The following is a 22,048-nucleotide window of genomic DNA, read 5'->3' as shown; positions in this document are numbered from 1 at the left end:
CTTGGAAGACTGTATTCAGGAGGTAAACCACTCACATCATTCATTATTTATTAATACAAATATATCCATGCTTTGCTGCCAATCACCACAATCAGTTATTTGATTAACATTAAAACTGTACCAGAACTCCTTAGGATTCAGGCCAAACAGAAAGCTTCCTTTCTGACAGCTCATAATAGCATTTTATGATACTGGATAAAGTGCTGCGGGTTGAGGGCAGCGGGACAGTCCTCAATTAGAGGCCAGTAGCCCGAAGCTGCTCTTTCCATTTCCTCCACCTTACAGTGTGCTGCCAGTTCCTGTCGGACTAACTGGGGACCCATCAGAACTAGAGGTCCATGTTTACCCCACCTCCTCTGGCAGGAACTGGAATCCATTAAAATTTGGGTCTCAGATACTGTTGGAAGCATAAAATTCACCTCCTTTATGCTGTTGTTTGTTTAGTGTACCTGTGCAGGCACTGCTCATGGGAAATTATCAATGTAAGGTCACCACAAGAGTCTCAAGCAAACTTGTGTTCCAATGTCAAAGGGTTATTGGAAAAAAATAGAAAATGGAACAAAGTGGATCACTTCTTCAGAAAGTTTGCAAGGGAATGACAGCTTTTTTCTGTACTTTTAAGTTCTATATCATTCTGTTACCTCATGTAACTCTAACATTTCAACACCATTATATCCCAACTGGGAGATTATACAGATGGTTTTGGGGCAATTTCACTCAAACCTACTTGAGGAATCTTCAGTTATGTTATGTCACTGCCTGCTCTCTTCCTTCCTCTGCTTCTTGTTTGTTCCTTCCTCTGCTTCACTACCTTTGGCATTCTCTTGCAACACCAACTTCCTGAATGACTTTCCCTGTGCCATCAAATGCTTGCTAGGAACCTGTCTTTTCAATTGTGTATTTGGCCTCACACCCTATATTCATTCCTTCAAGCTCACTTTCATGTTTAACTGTGCCATTTTGTAAAGCACTCTGAAATGAGAGATGTGGCGTACAAATATTGGAGTGGTTCAAATGTACATGTTACACTTTGTGTTTTGGATGGCTGGCAAGGGGAATGTAGCAACCTCACAATGCACATCCAGAAAATATTTGCTACCATTACTGGATGTTATATCCAAATATGGGGACAGATTTTTCAGTTGTTGCCAAGTCCATATTAGATTGCCTACTACACTGTGCTTACAGTAAAACAAAGTAAGAAAATCATATGCAAGTCAATCCTGCACAGTCAATTTTCTCTTCTTTTTGAATGACTAGACAGAAATTTGAGCAGGGTCCCTTATGGATGTGCCAGCATCCAATGGATCCAATGTGTTCAGAGGCAATAGCAGGAATTTCTTCCCTCACCTTCAGCTCCTCTCGTGCTGAAGAGCACAAGAAGCCATAAAACCATACTGGACACCCAAGAATGATGGGATTAGCTTACCTGCTGATTAATTTGGTTATTAAGTGTACCTCCTACCCAACTGATCATTGCACATACTTACATAATTTAATACAGTGGCAAGACGATTCCCAGTGCCTAATTCTCTGAAAGCATCAGGTTCCTCTTTCTATAAAATGAAATGAAAATGAATACACACACAGCAAGAGCACACACCATGGACGACCACTCATGGGTACTTACATAATTTAGAAAGGTGGCTAGTCTATTCCCCAGCGTCGCAAGATTGCTGTCGAAAGGGCGCTGCAACAGATTTTATTTTGAAAAAACAAGTTTATCCCAGATGTCCTCCTCTTAAGGCTTTAAACCCTCATTGGCTGTTTTCACCACACAAATCCCAGCAGAAAGTTGGATGTGAAATTCTGGTTTACTAATTTTGAACCAATTGAGTCAGTGCCTCAGACAATGATGCAAACGGATGTCTATTCTTCACCTGACACAAAAGGAGGTTTCACTGAACTCAGCATTACCCGGGATGGAAACCGGAGTGTGATCAATCGGAATTTTATCAAATAAATATTCTCTCAAGAAACACACTTTATTCCAACTTTCACATGGATTTGTGACAGTGAATTGGTTAAACGCTGAATATAGACAGGCAATGGAATTGAACAATGACTCAATACTGTGCGACTGAGCTCTCATCGCATAGCGATTGGGAACCAGTGAGATCACTGCTGAAGTCTTCGGACTCCTTGATTACACTCAGGCATGGCTACAAACCATAGTTGATGATTGTTCGACTGGCACAAATCAGGCTTAAACTTTTTGCTTTGTTGACAGTAACTTGTGTTTTAATAGATTTTTTTCTTTTCCATTTTACACAGAAATAGTTAAAGTCGTGCTCAATGATATGAATAGATAGATGCCAGCCCATCACAACCCCAGGTTTCATTCAACCATTGACTAGGAATCATAGGCCAATACCCTTTAGCTGATGACAGGCAACTGGACTGGAGGAGATTAAAGATTTAACGTTATTGTTCAATTTACTATTCAATCATGCCTTAATACTGGAGAAGACAGCTGATCAATAGTCAAGTTTGTACAAAACCCCTTTCCATTTACAGTCTGTCAAGGCAATCGGACTAAGGAATGTTCCCCTATAATTCCCAGGCATTGCCTGGACATGGATGTAATGAAATATCATTCTTAAAGATGAGTAGTTCATTTTCCAGATCTCTGGAGATTTCTCATAAAATTTAGGAAATCCTACACGGACAGAATTTCCTAGAATTTGCTATGGATTGAGACACATTCAGAACCATAGCTTTCTTGATTTACAACACCCTTATGATAGGTTAAACATGACAGATCTAGTTTGATGTCCCAATATCCATCACAGAAATCCAGAAAAAAGTATTTTGGAAGTTCCACTTGATGGTTTGGAGATTGGGAGAATGTACACATCTCCAGATGCCCGTATGAGACTAGAAGAATCAATACCACATCTAATTCTCAAATGAAGCATTTCAATTTGCAAAGCACTCGGACTTCATTGCCAGCACACCTGGATAACATAAATCTCTCTCGTCTTTATTTGCAACAACAGATGAAATTGAACATGGCAATGAAACAAATCATTCAGACTATTGAAAAGGGGTTTGGTGAAAATGGTGGTGTTGTGGATAGGTTGGAGGGATGTCAGAAGCTGCAGCGTGACATAGATAGGATGCAAGACTGGGCGGAGAAGTGGCAGATGGACTTCAACCCAGATAAATGTGTAGTGGTCCATTTTGGCAGGTCAAATGGGATGAAGGAGTATAATATCAAGGGTAAGACTCTTAGCAGTGTAGAGGATCAGAAGGACTTGGGGTCCGGGTCCATAGGACTCTTAAATCGGCCTCGCAGTAGAGGAGGTGGTTAAGAAGGTGTATGGTGTGCTGGCCTTCATCAATCGAGGGATTGAGTTTAGGAGTCGGGAGATAATGATGCAGCTTTATAAGACCCTCATCAGACCCCACTTGGAGTACTGTGCTCAGTTCTGGTCGCCTCATTACAGGAGGGATGTGGAAATGATTGAAAGGCTGCAGAGAAGATTTACAAGGATGCTGCCTGGATTGGTTGGCATACCTTATGAGGATAGGTTGAGGGAGCTCGGTCTTTTCTCCTTGGAGAGACGAAGGATGAGAGGTGACCTGATAGAGGTGTACAAGATGTTGAGAGGTATAGATTGGGTGGATTCTCGGAGGCTTTTTCCCAGGGCTGAAATGGCTGCTACGAGAGGACACAGGTTTAAGGTGCTGGGGAGTAGGTACAGAGGAGATGTCAGGGGTAAGTTTTTCACACAGAGAGTGGTGGGTGAGTGGAATCGGCTGCCGTTCGTGGTGGTGGAGGCAAACTCGATAGGGTCGTTTAAGAGACTTCTGGATGAGTACATGGGACTTAATAGGACTGAGGGTTATAGGTAAGCCTATATATAAGCCTAGGTAGGTAGGGACATGACCGGTGCAACTTGTGGACCGAAGGGCCTGTTTGTGCTGTATTTTTTCTATGTTCTATGTTCTAAAATCAGGGCATGATGATATGCAGATGTAATTCTATCAAGGGGTTCTCAATTAATTCAGAGATCAGACTGATAAGTAGCATCTGGAAATTGTTTGGAGAAGTCAGCACTTTTAGATTTTTGGGTTCCTGCAAAATCTATCTGCAAGAGTTTTCAGCCAGGTAGGTTTGTGTACAGCAGTAACAGGTGTATTTAAAAGACAAGAATGTACCAAATTTTTCAAAGGTCCCACACAAGACAGCAGCAGGACTGTTTTAATGGGCGATGGAGGAAATCATTGCACGAGTTGTTATTCAAGTATCTTGATGGCCTAAGACCTACAATAAGTTCAAAAGAAGACTTGGATCGTACAAAACTCTGAAACTGGACAAAGTTCACTGTGGACAATGAACACTTCATTCACGACAAGAAGTGCATTAAAACATGAAGACACTAAGCAAAGGATAACTTGCTGCTTCTGGCAAGGAGGTAGTTTTAAGCGATTGCAACAGTTAGTGCGTATTTATTGGCGGAATTCACCAGCCATTCACTCCCCACTTCCGCAGCCAGTGAGAGCGGAGAATTTGGCGCTCAGCCAAATTTCCGTTCGCTGCAATGGGACCAGCGATTCCCGGCTGCGGGCGAGGTCGGAGAACCGGGCCCATTGCTTCTTATTTTTGCTCCTGCTGATGCAAGGAATGGGTCAATAAAATGTCTTTCTCAGAGAGCTGAGAGCTTTCTGCCTCGAGGAATAACTGGCTGAATGAAAAGATACAAACAGCAGCAAGATCCTAACTGGATGACAAACTCAAATTGATGGCCGCTTTGTCTTTTTAACGATATTGTGGTTTAGTTTCTTTAATTGTTTAAAGAATGTTTCTTCCTGCTCAACCACTGACCCTCAGTGAATATGACTAGCGTTCGACAGACATGCATCTGCTTACTTTTGCCTTTCTTTCCTTGCTACAGGAAGTCAAAATGAAGAGGTTCCATGAAAGACCCAATTGTGAAGCTATGAGATCATCCTTTTTAACAGTTAAGGAGCCATTGTTGGAACTGGATATAAGTGATGAAACACATTAAAGCTGAGCTACAAGTAACCACTTACTGAATCAACAAATGACCTTCGCTCGCTCTCCTCCTGACCTTATTCATTTTGAGCCCTTCTGTCTCACACACACTGCTCACACAAGGCAAATCATTTCACCCCCGACTCCATTCATATAGGTATTTCCCAAAAAAGAATTGACAGGTGGAACAGATCATTGACTGGCATGGTGAATGCTGATTCAGTAAATCCCCTCAAGCAAAAGCTGGTCCTGTTTCTGGCTGGGATGGGGGGATCACTTCATACAAAAGTATGTACAACATAGCATCAGGGATCAAAGTGATTCCTAAAATCATAGAAGGGCTGCAGCACAGAAGGAGACCAATTGGCCCATTATGCCAGTTGTCTGAGGGGGCAATTTTACTAGTTCCACTCCTCACCCTTCCACCCCCACCTTCTCCCTAATTCTACACAATTTCTCTCTTCAGATGCTTATCCAATTCTCTTTTGAAAGCCATGATTGGATCTGCCTCCACCACCCTCTCCAGCAGCGCATTCCAGATCCAAACTAATTAAGGGGAACAGATTATCCCTATGTATACTGGTGAATCTATGCTGTACTCCTTCCCTGTATGTCCTTCTTAAGGTATTATGCTAAAAACCGCCTCATTACCATAGCCTATCACTCTGATCTCAATGCGTCCTTTGATTCTTACTCACGGAGGGTTTCAAGATAAGTCTTACATTAGGAGGAAATAATTCAACCCTCTTCTAGCTGTAGGTGAGGTAGTAGGAGCTCACCTATGTAGGGAAGCACCATTGTCATCTCATAGTGCAATCTGATTTGTTTTCAATCCATTGGGTAGATTGGAGAAACAAGTTACACTGGTTGGGAATTCTAGAAAAAATTATGTTCAAATTAGATCCGGAAGTTTCAGGACTGAAATGAGGAAACAGTTCTACCCAGGAAAGGTGACAGAAGTTTGAATCTCTTTTCTGCAAATGCCAATTGATGCTCAATAAATCAATTTTAAATTTGAAAACTGCATTGATAAGATTTATTTTGTGAGCCAAAATTACGAAGGAATGTGGAACAAGGATGGAATGGAGGAACAGACTTAGAACATAGAACATAGAACATAGAAAGCCACAGCACAAACAGGCCCTTCGGCCCACAAGTTGCGCCGATCACATCCCCACCTCTAGGCCTATCTATAGCCCTCAATCCCATTAAATCCCATGTACTCATCCAGAAGTCTCTTAAAAGACCCCAACGAGTTTGCCTCCACCACCACCGACGTCAGCCGATTCCACTCACCCACCACCCTCTGAGTGAAAAACTTACCCCTGACATCTCCTCTGTACCTACCCCCCAGCACCTTAAACCTGTGTCCTCTCGTAGCAACCATTTCAGCCCTTGGAAATAGCCTCTGAGAGTCTACCCTATCCAGACCTCTCAACATCTTGTAAACCTCTATCAGGTCACCTCTCATCCTTCGTCTCTCCAGGGAGAAGAGACCAAGCTCCCTCAACCTATCCTCATAAGGCATGCCCCCCAATCCAGGCAACATCCTTGTAAATCTCCTCTGCACCCTTTCAATGGCTTCAACATCTTTCCTGTAATGAGGTGACCAGAACTGCGCGCAGTACTCCAAGTGGGGTCTAACCAGGGTCCTATAAAGCTGCAGCATTATCTCCCGACTCCTAAACTCAATCCCTCGATTAATGAAGGCCAGTACGCCGTACGCCTTCTTGACCGCATCCTCCACCTGCGAGGCCGATTTAAGAGTCCTATGGACCCGGACCCCAAGGTCCTTCTGATCCTCTACACTGCTAAGAATGGTACCCTTCATATTATACTGCTGCTTCATCCCATTGGATCTGCCAAAATGGATCACCACACACTTATCCGGGTTGAAGTCCACTTGAGGAGATAATTGGCTTCTTCCTTTTCCTATTTGCTGATGGGAGGATAGGTCAGAGTGACAAACTATATATTGCTTGGGTTACCAACTCTGGTTGGACGTATTCATGGAGGTTTCTTCATGTGACCTCTCATGCAGCCCCCTGTCCCCCCAAACCTACCTGCCCAGTCAAACTTTTCCTTTTCTTCATCTCAAATATTTTTAGAACTCACAAAAACATGTTTAATAAAATGTACAAATTTGCTCTGCCGCTTTGGGTTTTCTCCCTGGTGTTGCTCACTGCAGTGCCAGAAGACTCCAGGGCAATCCTGGAGTGTTGGCAACCTGGATCTGAGCTAACAAGAGGAGAACTTGGAAGTTTTCGATCCTGACAGCAGGATAAAACAAGGGGTCAGCACAGAATAAATGGACACTATATGAATATGATCCAGCAGAGTACAAATAATATCTATTAGCTGAGTCAACGCTTTCATGTGGTTTGAACTGATCGGGTTTCACCATTTTACCAAGATTTTCATCCAGTTTCAACAAATTCCATCCCATGGTTTAAAATAAATCAACAATGACTTTTAGTCCCATGTTTTTATCCGTGATTCAGATTTTGGAAGGGCCATTCATTGCAAACTGAGTTTTAAATTTTGGGCAGTGATATAACTTCAAACCATGGCCTGAGGTTTCCGATTCTGAATGGCTGCATTCCAGAGTAAGAATCGGACTAAGAGATTAAGGCTGTAAACTCTAGACCGGAATGGCTGTTATGGCCACTTACTCTTGAGAAATCGAAATGAGGCTCATACTGTCCTCCGACTCCGTAATTTGCCACCTGCAACAGAGAGACAAACCAGTGAGAGGCTGTAGGGTTTTGGAGTGCTCAGACAGAACACAGCCAGCAGTTTACACAGAAACACATCTTAGCTGTGGTATAAATATCACACCACAAAACAGGAGGCTTTCTGACCGCAAAACATTACGTGAGCGAATTCTCGATGACACTTTCAAACCTGTGGTTGGCTTCACTTGCAGTTCAGTTATATGTGCCCTGCTCCACCCCCTGCCATCCGTTTAACCCTTTGATGACAAAAAGCATTTTCTACCACTTTTCGTTTGGATGTGTTGCATATTGGAGGGTGCAGTGAGAAAGCCGGCCCTCATTTAACAAAGCCAACTTCTTACAAAGAGCCAGCGCAGGCACAATGAGCCGAATAGCCTTGCTCTGTACTGCACAGTTCTCTGTTCTCAGGAATGTAATATAACCCGTGGGTATATCTCGATTCAGCATCCCTCCAGTAGAGGAAATTTGTCATTCAAGACGGTGTTAGCAAGGTCAAGTTGAAGCATTTGCTTTACTTCGTGACTTACAGCAGGGGAATGAAGCTAATTGCTCCTAATCCTTGCCCATCTTACACTGCAGATTCCAAGATTTGAACCGAGTACCTGAAGTAACTCTGCAGTCTCCATTTCCAGGCCCGTGATGTCCCCTATTCGTTTGTTGACTCGATTCACAACGGGATATTCGTCGTCAGCCAACCACGCACTACAGACAGGAAGTGACACACAAAATAGAACTGAGCAAAAAACACAACTGTGCGATGCATTCAAACTCGGAGACTGTACATGGCCAAAAGCTAAACAATATGAAGATTCAATAAGGAATGATAAAAGGATATGCTGTTACAGCAACAGTGCATAACCAGCAGTCTGCTGATGATCTCCAGAATCCAGACTTCAAAGTTGGACCAGATAGATTGACAATTTTGTAAAATTAAAATCATTAATTAAATTCATTTGGTGTAGCGATTTCCCACAGAAACACCTGCAGGAAATTCTTACAGGTAATGTTGCCTTTGAGCAGGAGAAGATGCAAAACAAACTGACACAAGTATAGACTGATATGGTGACAAATTAGATTAGGTTACAGATAGTGATAGACTGAATCACAATGACTAACGACATACTGTGCACATTTTTAACTTGAAACCAGCAATTCATATGGTCCACCTTTATTTTGCTTCATTTCAGAAATGTCCGCCATGGACAAATTGGCACTGCCAGATCAGGAAAGATGAGGCAAATTGGTAAAAAGTTTCAGATTAAATTAAGAGTGCATTGTTTCAGTAGCATGCCTAATAAGGTTCACAAAGAATACTGCTCATCAGTTTGTGATCTGCCAATGTGCCTGCTGTTTAATGACAACTCCTACAGCCGGAACGTGTGGGTAAAATGTGTTGAATCAGCAACTCATTTTACATCCTCTCAGGATTGACATCATTATGCAAAACAGGCTGCTGATTCACTATTGTCCATTTTGCACTACAGCACAGAATGAAAATGACACCTTCGCAGTGCGATGTAATGCTACTGGTTATAGGAAGGGTGCTTTGCCAGGCGCCAGAATCATACAGCCTCCAGTTTACTAGGAGTGCTAGCAAGTTGTAAGGGGAGACCTGGATGTCCTTGTACATGAATCACAGAAATTCAGATACAGCAAGCAATCAGAAAGACAAATGTTATGTACTGGAGTATAAGAGTAAAGAAGTCTTGCTATAATTATACAATTATAGCCAAATCTAGGGTAGTGCATGCAGTTTTGATCTCCTTATTGAAGGTGATATACTTGACCCAGAGGGAATACAATGGTGCATTTGACTGGTTCCTTAGATGAGGGAATGTCTGACGCGGACAGATTGAGTAGACTTCACTTCTTTTGTGAGAAAGAATGGAGAGGTGATCTCATGGAAATGTATAAAATTCTGAAGGTACTGGACAAAGTAGATGCTGAGAAAATGGCCACGATTTTGTCAGTCTACTGGATAGCGAACCGGTGGTGAACCCCTGTCAGTTCCATGGCCAGTTCAAGGGCAATGACCTCTTCCTGTGTGATGCTGGGTTCCTCAGCAGGCACAGGGGTGCCTGACTACAACAAGGTTTGCTGGGTGGTCTTCCCATGCCATGAGAAAGCCATGTGGCTCCGATTTAAATCCTGAGCCACCACTAAATTATAGTGGGCTCAAGGACAATGGATGTCATTAGTGTTCATTAGGGAGCCTAAAAGCCATCCCACCATTGGTAATCCTTAAATCAAGGGAGGTTTTGCTGCTGCCAGGACACTGACATGGGGCCTATCCCATGTTGAGTGTGCTGGCCATCACATTTCCCATGGTGATGGGCTGCATTAACTCTAGTTCAATGTTTCCCTGAAGTTGGTGACTGAGAGGGTGCTGGAGGGAGGCTGAGGCCATTTAGGAAGTGTACTGTCAGTCAGTAAGGGGTCTGAAAAAGAAAGAATGGACTTATGTTCTTTTATGAGACACTGAAGGCTCTCACTCACACAAAACATAAATCTACTCTTTGCTTTTAGACACTAAGCAACTCATTGCACATTCATGCTGCTTTCATTTGGAGAAATTCTTGTTATGGGGGCAGGGAAAAATAGAAATGACCTGTGTAATTTTTATATTGAAAATTACACATGCAATTGGCATCTGTCACACAATGGTTCACATCACTATGTTGTGTGTTTGCAAGCCACCCACGCCTCATAAAATCCAAGAATGTTCAGGAGACAAAAAAAAATCAAGTGACAGGAAATCCCTCACTCAGCCCTGGTCTCCAATCTTTGTAGTGCGTCTCTATTCTTATGGATGTGGGCCGTAGGCCCATGAGCCTTTACCTCTTCCTTCTATGCCGCAAGCAGATCACTCCTCCTTCTTCCTCTATTCTTGGTGTGGAAATTAAGTCATACTTTCCCATAAATGCTGCTTTTTGGAATGTTTTCCCTCCATCATTAATCTCTTTGCTTATGATTTTAATTTATTTCTCTTTTTCTGACATATTTTCTCCCTTCACACATCCTCACCTCAAGTTGTTGCTGAGATGCAGTCCCATGGATGCTGCTTACTCTCCATTATCTTGTCCAAATGGTTACGCTTCATTTGAGGCCTGACAGCAAATGAAGCCTGTTCGACTAACGGAAACCATCACAGTTGATCCTGTACTCAGCAGATGTTTAGACAGTCACACTTGCACCAGATGGAAACTCTGGTCAATTTTCTCTTCCATAACCCAAGATGTCAGGACCAATAGTACTGTCCCTAGCTCAGCAAGGGTCAAATATCATGCCAGAGTGTGTGGATTAGTTACTTACTGGCTCATGCAATATTCAGAACTTTCTATCATCAAAACACAAGCTTGGTGTCAAACACATGACTAATTTCCGGTTTACTTTGGCTTCCCATCTGCTCCTGTTAACCTTGGTGGTCTCCTGTACTTTGAGCACTGGCCATCTCCGATCCTAGTTTTCGCAAGTTAAAATACATTGGCCATAATTTCTAATAGGATGGTACCCATTTAATGCAGGAAAATCTTTAGTAACTTCCTAAAGCTTTCCATGAATTTGAGGAGGAGAGAAACTGAGTGTAATTAACGCCATACTTTTACCCAGAAAATCCATGTTGGAGAGACAATAATGGTTTCCTTATAATGTCTTCAGTCCAGTTCCTGGTGGGCACACAAACCTATAATGTAGCCTGTGACCCTTCACTATCTCGGAAAACTCAAAATGAGACATCCAGAACTCCTAACGTGACTGGCCATCCAAGCTGACAGAACTTGCCCATGCACAAGACTTGACCCGAGGGAGCAGAATATGTACGCAAATGGAGGACATTCACTGGATTTATTCTTCTAACGTACACATTCACTGACAGGTCAAGCATGTTGGAAAAATAGCCCAAAAGATGTGGAAAAACTGAACTCCACTCACCAGCAGCTACATCTGTTAACTAGTCAAATATTTAACAGCAGAAAGGCATCACACTTCTGTGCCAGAGAAAACGTAGTTATTTAAACAGCTTTATGTTGCCATCTGCTGTTGATCTTGATAATGGTCAGTTTGCACCTGGCAACCTTTCTCACTGTATAAATCATAATGGCCATTTCTCAAGAATTTTTCCAAGTAGTCACAAGATCTGTTTGAAATTCAGTGAGCTAACCGATGTTGAATTGTGCTGGTTAAATATCGCATTTATCATGGGAAAGAAAACATAGCATAATACAGCACAGAGGAGGAAGCCATTCAACCCATTCTGTTAATGCTGCCTCTTTGAAGGAGCTACTTAATTAGTCACACATCTGTGCTCTTTTCCCATATCCCTACAAAATTTTCCTTTCTAGCAGTCATTCCATTCCTTTTCTTAAGGTTACCACTGAATTTGCTTCTCCTAAAATTTGGGCATTGTATCGCAGACGAGAACAACTCACTCTGTATAAAAAATTTCTTTTGCCAATTATTTTAATTCTGTATCCTTTGGTTTCCACTACATATTGGTAAAAATATAATGGGTGGAATTTTCCAGCCATTCACGCTGACAAGATTTTCTGGTCCCGCTGCAGTGAATGGGGATTTGGCTGAGTGCCAAATTCTCCAACCTCGCTTGCTGTAGTGGCAGGATTTGAATGGCTGGAAAATTCCAACCCTAAGCTTTAAGATGGTAATTAATTTTGAAAATATATATTCTTTCACAGGATGTGGGCAAAGCTGGCCAAACCAGCATTGTTGCCCATCCTAATTGTCTTTGAGAAGGTGGTGCCTTCTTGAACCGTTACAGTCCATGTGGTATAAGTACACTGACAGTGCTGTTGGGGAGGGAGTTCCAGGATTGTGACCCAGTGACACTGAAGGAACAGTGATACTGTTCCAAGTCAGGATGGTGAGTGACTTGGCAGGGAACTTCCAGGTGGCAGTATTTCCATGCCCTTGCCCTTCTAGGAGGTGAGATTGCAGGTATGGAAGATGCTGTTGAAGAAGCCTGGGTGTGTTGTTGCAGTGCATCTTGTAGATGGTACACACAGCTGCCATTGTGTGTCAGTGGTGGAGGGAATGGTATTGAAAGTGGTGGACGAGATGCCAAGCAAGCGGGGTTGCTTTGTCCTGGATAGTGTCGAGCTTCTTGAGTGTTGGAACTGCACTCAGCCAGGCAAGTGCAGAATATTCCTTCACACTCCTGACTGGTGCCTTGTAGATAGTGGACAGGCTTTGCAGAGTCAAGAAGTGAGTTACTCAGGATGCTTAAACTCTGACCCATTCTTGATTTCACAATATTTAAATGGCTGGTCCAAAATATGTATTTTTAAATTAAAATCTGCCACCTTAAATCTCACATGTTTATACCAACTCCCTATGTGTTATAACCCCCTCAATCTAAATCATCCCCAGTATCGTAAAACTGTCCTCCCTTTCAAAATCCCTTTGCGTCATCTGCTACTTCTCAACTTATCTCACTTTCTGCACTTGCTTTTCTCAATCTGCATATTCCACATCGTGGGCCTGTACACTTCTCCCCAATTCCCCCTTTCATTACTGCTGCTATTTTTATATCTTTGGTTGGGGAATAACCAAATCTGGGTTGCAGGCACCTCTTTGATCTCTCGAGCATTGTGACTGGAAGAATACCTGTCATCCAGTGATAATTCTGCCAGGGAACATGGGAACTGACAAACTCGCACAATGACAACTGATAGCTCAGAGAGGAACAAATGGTTGCAATGTTAAAATACAAACAAAAAACTTAAAAATTTTAAACTTTAAAACTTTAAACTTTTGATATGTCGTTGGCTCTCAACTGCTCTCATGGGGAATTAGAGATGGGCAACAAACGCTAGTCTTGTGAGTGATACCCACATTCCACAAAAGAATTCAAAAGGCAGATTTTAAATATTTTGCTAAACATAGGGTGTTGAAAGGCAGAATTCACTGTCACAATCCTGTTGACATGGCAGGGGGTGAGGGGAGAATTCTCCGGTTATTCACGCCAGCGGGATTTGCTGGTCCCACTGGCAATGCACCGCCTTCCGTGGGTTTCCTGGTGGCATGGAGTGACACCAATGGAAAATCCCATTGACAGCGGCAGGACCAGAGAATGCTGCTGGCACTGAATAGCATGCCACCTCTCGCTGTCAAGAAACACATGGTTGGGAGGCTGGAGAACTCCCCCCACCCCCGAGGGTGTATAGATTATGGTAGAACAGAATTTATATCTTTGCTCAAGAAAGAGGAATATTAAAGGATGTGGGGATCAAGCAGAAAATTTAAGTGGAGATAAAACACTGGTAAAGATTCATTGGGCTGAACGATAGCACAGAAATAGACCATTTGATTTCATATTGCTTCAAGAACGTTTACACTGGAGTGGGACTTACACATCAGATTTTGCAAATGTACAGTCACTGAGTTTGTGAAGCCTAATATTAGAAAGAAAAGAACATTGGCCTGAATGCTACTGAAACAGTGACAGGTTGAAAGAGATGCTTGTTATTTGCAAGCAGGTTTTGCACTAATACTAAGATCTGCATCTTGACATCCTCACATGCAGTTTGAATGCTACAAGCCATTTCTCCTTTTATTCTTCTGAGATGCCTTTAAGATCAAACTATACTACGGCACCCAGAGAACCATGGCTTTCTGTTTAAACCTTACCTTTTTGACACTCTGTAATTGGCTACAGTTAGAACACCCGTTTTAGGGTCACGCACTGTTGCTCGAGCCAGCTGTGTTAAGAAAAAGAACGTGATAAATCACAGGACAAGCACAAACAAAGCCAACACACAAAGCCTCCAGGTTTTATTTTTGATTGGCCATCTGTTTTGACAGTAGGCAAGTTATCGAGGGTTACAAAGCCAAACAAAGCCAATCAAAGACCCTGTTTGCTTTGGTTGCATGGCAATCATCTTACCTCTTACTGATTCTATAGTTCGCTGTCTCTAGGATCCCAGTGACTGAGTTCCTAACTGTGGCTCTGGCCAACTGTGTGATTGAAAGATTAGAAGATAAGTTGACTCTTTGCACAAGAAACAATGGACTGACATGTGAACACTTTTGAACTATTTTGAGGTGAATCCCCAGCTTAACCACCATTAGGCCAGTGTGTCCCATAATTGCCTTCGATTTCATAACTGTCAACAAAAGAAATGGTTTCATCCAAGCTGCACCAGTGAGCAGTTCTAACAGAGCCAGTGATATGCCATTAGTTGGCAGTGGGTTTTGGCACTGGATCTTTCTACAGTTGCCGATCATGATGTTCATTACCAGGAAGGTACAGAACATAAAGGTCCAAGTCATTCTGACCACTTGGCTCCATTGTCAAAATCAACGACTGTACAGGTAATAAATACAGAACTTTGGGAGGAAGGGCTGAGAGTGAGGATTCAGCCATCCTTGTGTTTTAGGGAGGCCACTTTGTTGCATCAGTCAATCACTATCTCATGACAATGGTACATGCAAACACCAGAAAAATGGTGGAAGCGCTGAGCTGCCATTAAAACATAACTGGCTCACCTAGGTCAGTGTCTATTGAGAGACATTCATTTCCGGGATAGATCCACTCTCAAACTCACCTGTTCCCTCCATAGATGTTGTCTGACCTGAGTGTTTAGCAGTATTTTGTTTTCTTGATTCAGATTGTTTTGCTTTTTGGGTTACTATTGTTCTTCAGAGACATACCAACCTATCCTCTTCTGGAGTACATATAGATCAATCATACAACACACACTTGACTCTTCATGCTGCAGAGGTGGTGGACAGGCATCTCAATTGGAAACAGGCAAGAAAGCAGATGGAAATATTTGCAATGACCCAAGTCTTTCCTGTTTGGTCAAACTGCTGTTTAAGAAAGGGAATAGAAATGACCCTGGTAATTATAGACCGGTTAGTCTTACTGCGGTGGTTGGTAAATTGATGGAAAAGGTCCTTAGAGATGGGATTTACGACCATTTAGAAAGATGCGGATTAATCCGGGATAGTCAGCATGGATTCGTGAAGGGCAAGTCGTGCCTCACAAATTTGATAGAATTTTTTGAGAAGGTAACTAAGTGTGTTGATGAAGGTAGGGCAGTTGATGTCATATACATGGATTTTAGTAAGGCGTTTGATAAGGTCCCCCATGGTCGGCTTATGATGAAAGTGAGGAGGTGTGGGATAGAGGGAAAGTTGGCCGATTGGATAGGTAACTGGCTGTCTGATCGAAGACAGAGGGTGGTGGTCGATGGAAAATTTTCGGATTGGAGGCAGGTTGCTAGCGGAGTGCCGCAGGGATCAGTGCTTGGTCCTCTGCTCTTTGTGATTTTTATTAATGACTTAGAGGAGGGGGCTGAAGGGTGGATCAGTAAATTTGCTGATGACACCAAGATTGGTGGAGAAGTGGATGAGGTGGAGGGCTGTTGTAGGCTGCAAAGAGACATAGATAGGATGCAAAGCTGGGCTGCAAAATGGCAAATGGAGTTTAACCCTGATAAATGTGAGGTGATTCATTTTGGTAGGACTAATTTAAATGTGGATTACAGGGTCAAAGGTAGGGTTCTGAAGACTGTGGAGGAACAGAGAGATCTTGGGGTCCATATCCACAGATCTCTAAGGTTGCCACTCAAGTGGATAGAACTGTGAAGAAGGCCTATAGTGTGTTAGCTTTTATTAACAGGGGGTTGGAGTTTAAGAGCCGTGGGGTTATGCTGCAACTGTACAGGACCTTGGTGAGACCACATTTGGAATATTGTGTGCCGTTCTGGTCACCTCACTATAAGAAAGATGTGGAAGCGCTGGAAAGAGTGCAGAGGAGATTTACCAGGATGCTGCCTGGATTGGAGGGTGTGTCTTATGAGGAAAGGTTGAGGGAGCTAGGGCTGTTCTCTCTGGAGCGGAGGAGGTTGAGGGGAGACTTAATAGAGGTTTATAAAATGATGAAGGGGATAGATAGAGTGAACGTTCAAAGACTATTTCCTCGGGTGGATGGAGCTATTACAAGGGGGCATAACTATAGGGTTCGTGGTGGGAGATACAGGAAGGATATCAGAGATAGGTTCTTTACGCAGAAAGTGGTTGGGGTGTGGAATGGACTGCCTGCAGTGATAGTGGAGTCAGACACTTTAGGAACATTTATGCGGTTATTGGATAGGCACATGGAGCACACCAGGATGATAGGGAGTGGGATAGCTTGATCTTGGTTTCAGATAAAGCTCGGCACAACATCGTGGGCCGAAGGGCCTGTTCTGTGCTGTACTGTTCTATGTTCTTTGCACTTAACTACCTAAAGTCACTTTGAGAGCACCATCAGCACAGGACAATGGCAATTCAAGAAAGGGGGGGTGCGGTGAGGGAGAAGGGAGGGGGTGGTTACCACAACCAAATGAGGTCAACCAGGGCAGTAATAAGTATAGCCTTTTCTAAGCCACCCACATCCAGAGAACAAAAGAAAATTACAGCTGGGATTTTCTGGCCTGCCTTGGGGATGTGGAGGCCCACTCAAAAGTCCATCGACTTTTGGTGGGACCAGATGATCCCAGCGGTGAGGGGAGGTGGGGGTGGGGTGGGGACAGAAAATCCCAGCCTACATTTTTGCAATTCAAATGACAACATCGTATATTGAGTCACATCGGACCTATGTCCATGTCAACACTCATGCCCCACTCAAGCCTCCTCCCACACTTCATCAGCTAGCTCTATGGGATTGAATTTTCAATTGGCAAAATGATGCCCGTTCTGATAAGTGGTTTCTTTCTCTGGTTTTCGCTCAGACTCATTTGGACATGAATGAACCCCAAATCTGCCAGGAGCCAACGCAACCAGGCAGCATTTTACAACATCAATCTCTAAATTAAACAATTTGCTTTGGAGTATTGTCTTCTCTGGAGCAGAGAAGACTGAGGGGTGACCTAATTGAGGTGTTCGAGATAATGAGGGGCATGGACAGGGTGGAAAGGGAGCAGCTGTTCCCCTTAGTTGAAGGGTCAGTTCCGAGGGGACACAAGTTAAAAGTGAGGGGTGGGAGGTTTAGGGGAGATTTGAGGAAAAGCTTTTTTACCCAGAGGGTGGTGATGGTCTGGAATGTACTGCCTGGGAGGGTGGTATATCCTTTAAAAAGTACCTAGATGAACAATTGGTACGTGATAACATTCAAGACTATGGGCCAAGTTCTGGCAAGTGGGATTAGGTAGGCAGGTCAGGGTCTTTCATGTGTCAGTGCAGACTTGATGGGTTGAAGGGCCTCTTCTGCACTGTAGGATTCTGTGATTCTGTATACCACAATACAGAATCATCACAGAATCCCACAATGCAGAAGAGGCCCTTCGGCCCATCGAGTCTGCACCGCGCATGAAAGACACTTGCCTGCACTTGGCCCATAGCCTTGAATGTTTGAGTAAGATAGCTAGACATGGGTTCATCACACACAAACCACCTGTAAGCAATTTTAAGTTAATGAAAATGACTCTTAAAAACATATACTGGAGCTTTTGCGAGTTATGTTGGGGAGCAGAAGTCATTTTCTTCCTAACTTATATACAAAAACTTTTAAATCATGAGTTTCATTGTGCCAGAAGGAACGGCTTAATTTTTGGAGCTCATCAAGTGAGAGCAATCAGAGGAAATGGTGATTACTTCAGATTGGGAGTGCAGATAGTTTTGTGGGTGGGACCTGCTGCTAACATGATTTTTAAAAACTAGTGCAAACATTGTGGTGACCTGGGTCACGCTGAATGCAATTTTTGCTTAAAATTATGTGATCTTTTGTGAGCATGGCAGAATTGATGGCACAAAAACAGGCTGTTCGGCTCTAACTGGCTGTACTGGTGTTTATGTAACAGATGAGTTTCCTCCTAACCCTCTTCATCTTGCCCTATCAACACGCCTTCTGTTTCTTTCTCTCTCATGTTCTTATCTAACTTCTCCATAAATGAATCCAAGCTATTTTTCTTAAATACTCCCAAGTGGTATTGCTTCTAATTTTTTTAACTAGTTTTTGGGTAGAGAAGTTTACCCTGAATTCCCAATTGGATTTAGCCATTCGCTTATATTTTATGACCAAAGGTTATGGACACCCTACAAGTGGAAATTTTGCCTGCTCATCAATCTTTCATTGTCTTAAAGACCTCTATCAGGTCACCACCCTAGCCTTCTCTTTCGTAGACAAAGGATACCCAGTCTGTTCAACCTTTCCTATATTGCAGAATTGTCAAAGTTACAAAACTGCATATTAATCTTCAGACAGAAATGTGCTTCTCCAATTCTCCCACCACCACAGCCAATGATAATAGGATTCCATATCCCTCCCACCCAGGACTCACACAGAAAGCCATTAACACCTGAATCTGGCCCAGAAACTGGCAATGATCTGTCAAAATTTAACCTTGAAGATTTCCTTAAAGCACCATTTTTGTGAGACAATTAGGAATGTCTTCTGATGTCTCCTGGAGCCTCTCCACCTTCTTTAAGACACTCCTGAACACCATTTTCCCCTTTTTTAATATCTCCTTATGGGGCTTAGTATAAAATTCTATTTGATAACACTACTGCGAGGTGCCTTGGTATATTTTACCAAGTTGGAGGCACCATTTAAATTAATGTTGTTGTTGTGTGTTTCTTATTGGTAGATATTAGCACATATTTCAGGGAGAAGGAAAGGCCACTCTGCCCAAAAAGCTTCATCCCTCTCCTCTAGTAAATAATGGTCCTTTCATGGCAGAGATAAAGATGCAATAAAAACTGAAATTTTTTTCTTTGTTCATGCGTGGGACATGGGCGTCACTGGCTGGCCAGCATTTATTGTAAGAAGTCTCACAACACCAGATTAAAGTCCAACAGGTTTATTTGGTAGCAAATACCATAAGCTTTTGGAGCAGAGCTCCTTCGTCAGATGGAGTGGATATCTGTTCTCAAACAGGGCACAGACACAGAAATCAAATTACAGAATACTGATTAGAATGCAAATCTCTACAGCCAGCCAGGTCTTAAATGTACAGACAATGTGGGTGGAGGGAGCATTCAACACAGGTTAATTGTGTATTGTGTTGATTCGGGCTCCCCAGAACATTAGCTGACTTTCTGGATTAATAGTCTAGCAATAATACCACTAGGCCAGCGCCTCCCCAAATGGGTCTAATTTTCCCAAAAATCAGTGGTCTCAGAACAGACATTTAAAAAAAAACTATATTGGACTTTGCATTAGTTGCAAAACAGAAAGCCTTAGCCCTTCTCATCTTCTCCAGGGACGTTGCAAATTGGTGAATAATTAAAATTCCCCTAAAATAACCCAAAGTCCCAATTCTTGGAAAGTATCTACAATTAAGTCATTAGCGTTATCTCAAAAATATGCTGTCATTTTCCAGGTACTCTTGTCAGCATCCCCATTGTGATACCAGGTAAACAGCTGGCACCTGCGACTGGCACAAAAATGGAGTGATAAAATCTGCAATGTACAAAACGCCCAAATTGTTGGCTTCACATCTTCAGTTATCTGGTGGTGAGTCAGACACTAACATGTGGTTTATATTTCTATGTGGTTAGTACTGTTATAGTTGCTGGAGGACTAGTGTCACAAGATTCCTCTATTGGCCCAGTGGTTAAATGAATCACTATATGAGGTACTAAGTTATGCAGAAAAGAAAGGTCCCAGAACTATGCCAAGTTATCTGAACCGGGGCAGTTAAGGCATTTCAGAATCCCTAGGCTAAAGAGAGAATGGGAGAAAATGGGCATAAAAATATTACGATTTAATAGATACTGGCAGAGCTCCCTCAGTATTGTTGATGGTGGGTTGGAGGAAGGAATACTTCAGAAGAACACGGTTGTTATCAATATGTGTGATTTGAGAAAAGTTACAAGTAACAAGTGTGTGAAACATTAAAGAAAGTGAGTGAATGCAGATTATTTACTGTATTATTGGGTAATACCTGAGGGCTTTGCACACGGGCAGTCAAGATCAACTGCTGTCTTTGAGTGAAGTTGAGTGAGAGCATGGGAAATGCTTCGGATATCTAACTGCAAGTTATAAGGCGCACAGAAACAACCCAGGATTTATTTCACAGTCATGTATTTGAGACTCAAATTTTACTTTGAAATTATTATTTCTAGTTGAATAGTAAAAGGTGAGGCAAAGTGGAGTAGGGTGGAGAACAAGAATTTATTTACAGTAGTTGCGTTCCCTTTGCACCCCTCACCCCACCCCCCCACCTCCCCCCTGCTCGCCCCACCCAACTAGTTCCTCATCTTGGATTTTTGCTGAGGTTACCATGGCTGAGATTGCATCAGGGGCTTCCGTTTTAACAAAATCTGCCTTAAAATAGCAGTAAACGTGATAATACCTCCTCAGCAATGCATGTGGCAAGGCAAGAGCAACATACCTAAAGGGACAGATATTTAAACTGAGCACAGTGATTTTAAGGCCTTCTTTTCCTTTCAGTCAAGCATTGACAAAGGGACAATCAATGTTTTGGTTGAGCCCACAATGACTAACTTAGACATGCAGAATGAATGTCAGAATCACACAATGATCTGACGAACAAATGCTGGGCGTTGGATGGAGGCCAGGGAATTTGCTGAGATGGCCATTTTTCATCTGGACAAAATGATTTTTTAAAATCCAAATCCACATTCTTGCACTCAGTTGAACTTGAACATTTTACATTGGTGCACTGAAGCAGTCAGATTTGTACATGGGAAATTCCCCTATGAGCTGGTTCCATGTGTTTCACAACACTTGAATATTACTGTGATGAGCTGGCTGTAATATTTTCCACAGTTGATTATTCATGCACAAATGAGAATGCACAAGTGATGAAAGAATCATGCACAGAAATTCCAAATTGGCCCTAATGCCACAGTAAAGTATGTAGACTAGAACTATAGAACACCAAAACCTGTCAGTTTGCTCACAGTGGTTAGCACTGTTGCCTCACAGTGCCAGGGACCCAGGTTTGATTCCAGCCTTGGGTGACTGTGTGGAGTTTGCACATTCTCCCCGTGTCTGCGTGAGTTTCCTCCGGGTGCTCCGGTTTCCTCCCACAGTCCAAAGATGTGCAGTTTAGGTGGATTGGCCATGTTAAATTGCCCCTTAGTATCCAAAGATGTGTAAGATTAGCGGGGTAAATACATGGGGTTACAGGATAGGGCCTGGGTAAGATACTCTGTTGGAGAGTCGGTGCAGACTCAATGGGCTGAATGGCCTCCTTCTGCACTTTAGGGGTTCAATGCTAAAGACCTTCATGGACATGGCCAGAAACATAGATGTCTCTTCAGCCCATTTTATTAATGGATTAACAATTCATTCCCAAAGGTCAAGCACTCAAACAGCTGCCACAGTACAAGTCACCAGAAGATA

At 42.8% G+C, this 22,048-nt stretch overlaps 1 protein-coding gene across 11 annotated transcripts in view; it reads right to left on the bottom strand.

Moving 5' to 3' along the window:
* The window catches only part of p4ha2 (procollagen-proline, 2-oxoglutarate 4-dioxygenase (proline 4-hydroxylase), alpha polypeptide 2), a 99,949-nt gene that overhangs the window by 22,633 nt on the left and 55,268 nt on the right, over positions 1 to 22,048 (bottom strand). For 3 of the 11 annotated variants that reach the window (XM_078230680.1, XM_078230685.1, XM_078230688.1), the window contains 5 exons: positions 14,636 to 14,706; positions 8,340 to 8,439; positions 7,675 to 7,728; positions 1,631 to 1,690; positions 1,491 to 1,556 (listed from right to left, as the gene is read on the bottom strand). In XM_078230680.1, coding sequence (XP_078086806.1) covers positions 1,491 to 1,556; positions 1,631 to 1,690; positions 7,675 to 7,728; positions 8,340 to 8,439; positions 14,636 to 14,706 — 351 coding nt within the window. Of the gene's footprint in view, positions 1 to 1,490; positions 1,557 to 1,630; positions 1,691 to 7,092; positions 7,729 to 8,339; positions 8,440 to 14,379; positions 14,451 to 14,635; positions 14,707 to 22,048 lie in introns of those variants that run through there. The other 8 variants (XM_078230679.1, XM_078230686.1, XM_078230681.1 and 5 more) reach the window with 6 other exon arrangements.

The sequence above is a fragment of the Mustelus asterias genome, chromosome 16 (genome assembly GCF_964213995.1).
Source record: "Mustelus asterias chromosome 16, sMusAst1.hap1.1, whole genome shotgun sequence".
NCBI lineage: Eukaryota > Metazoa > Chordata > Chondrichthyes > Carcharhiniformes > Triakidae > Mustelus > Mustelus asterias.
Note: the sequence above shows the minus strand (reverse complement) of the source record. Positions and strands in the feature narration are given on the sequence as shown.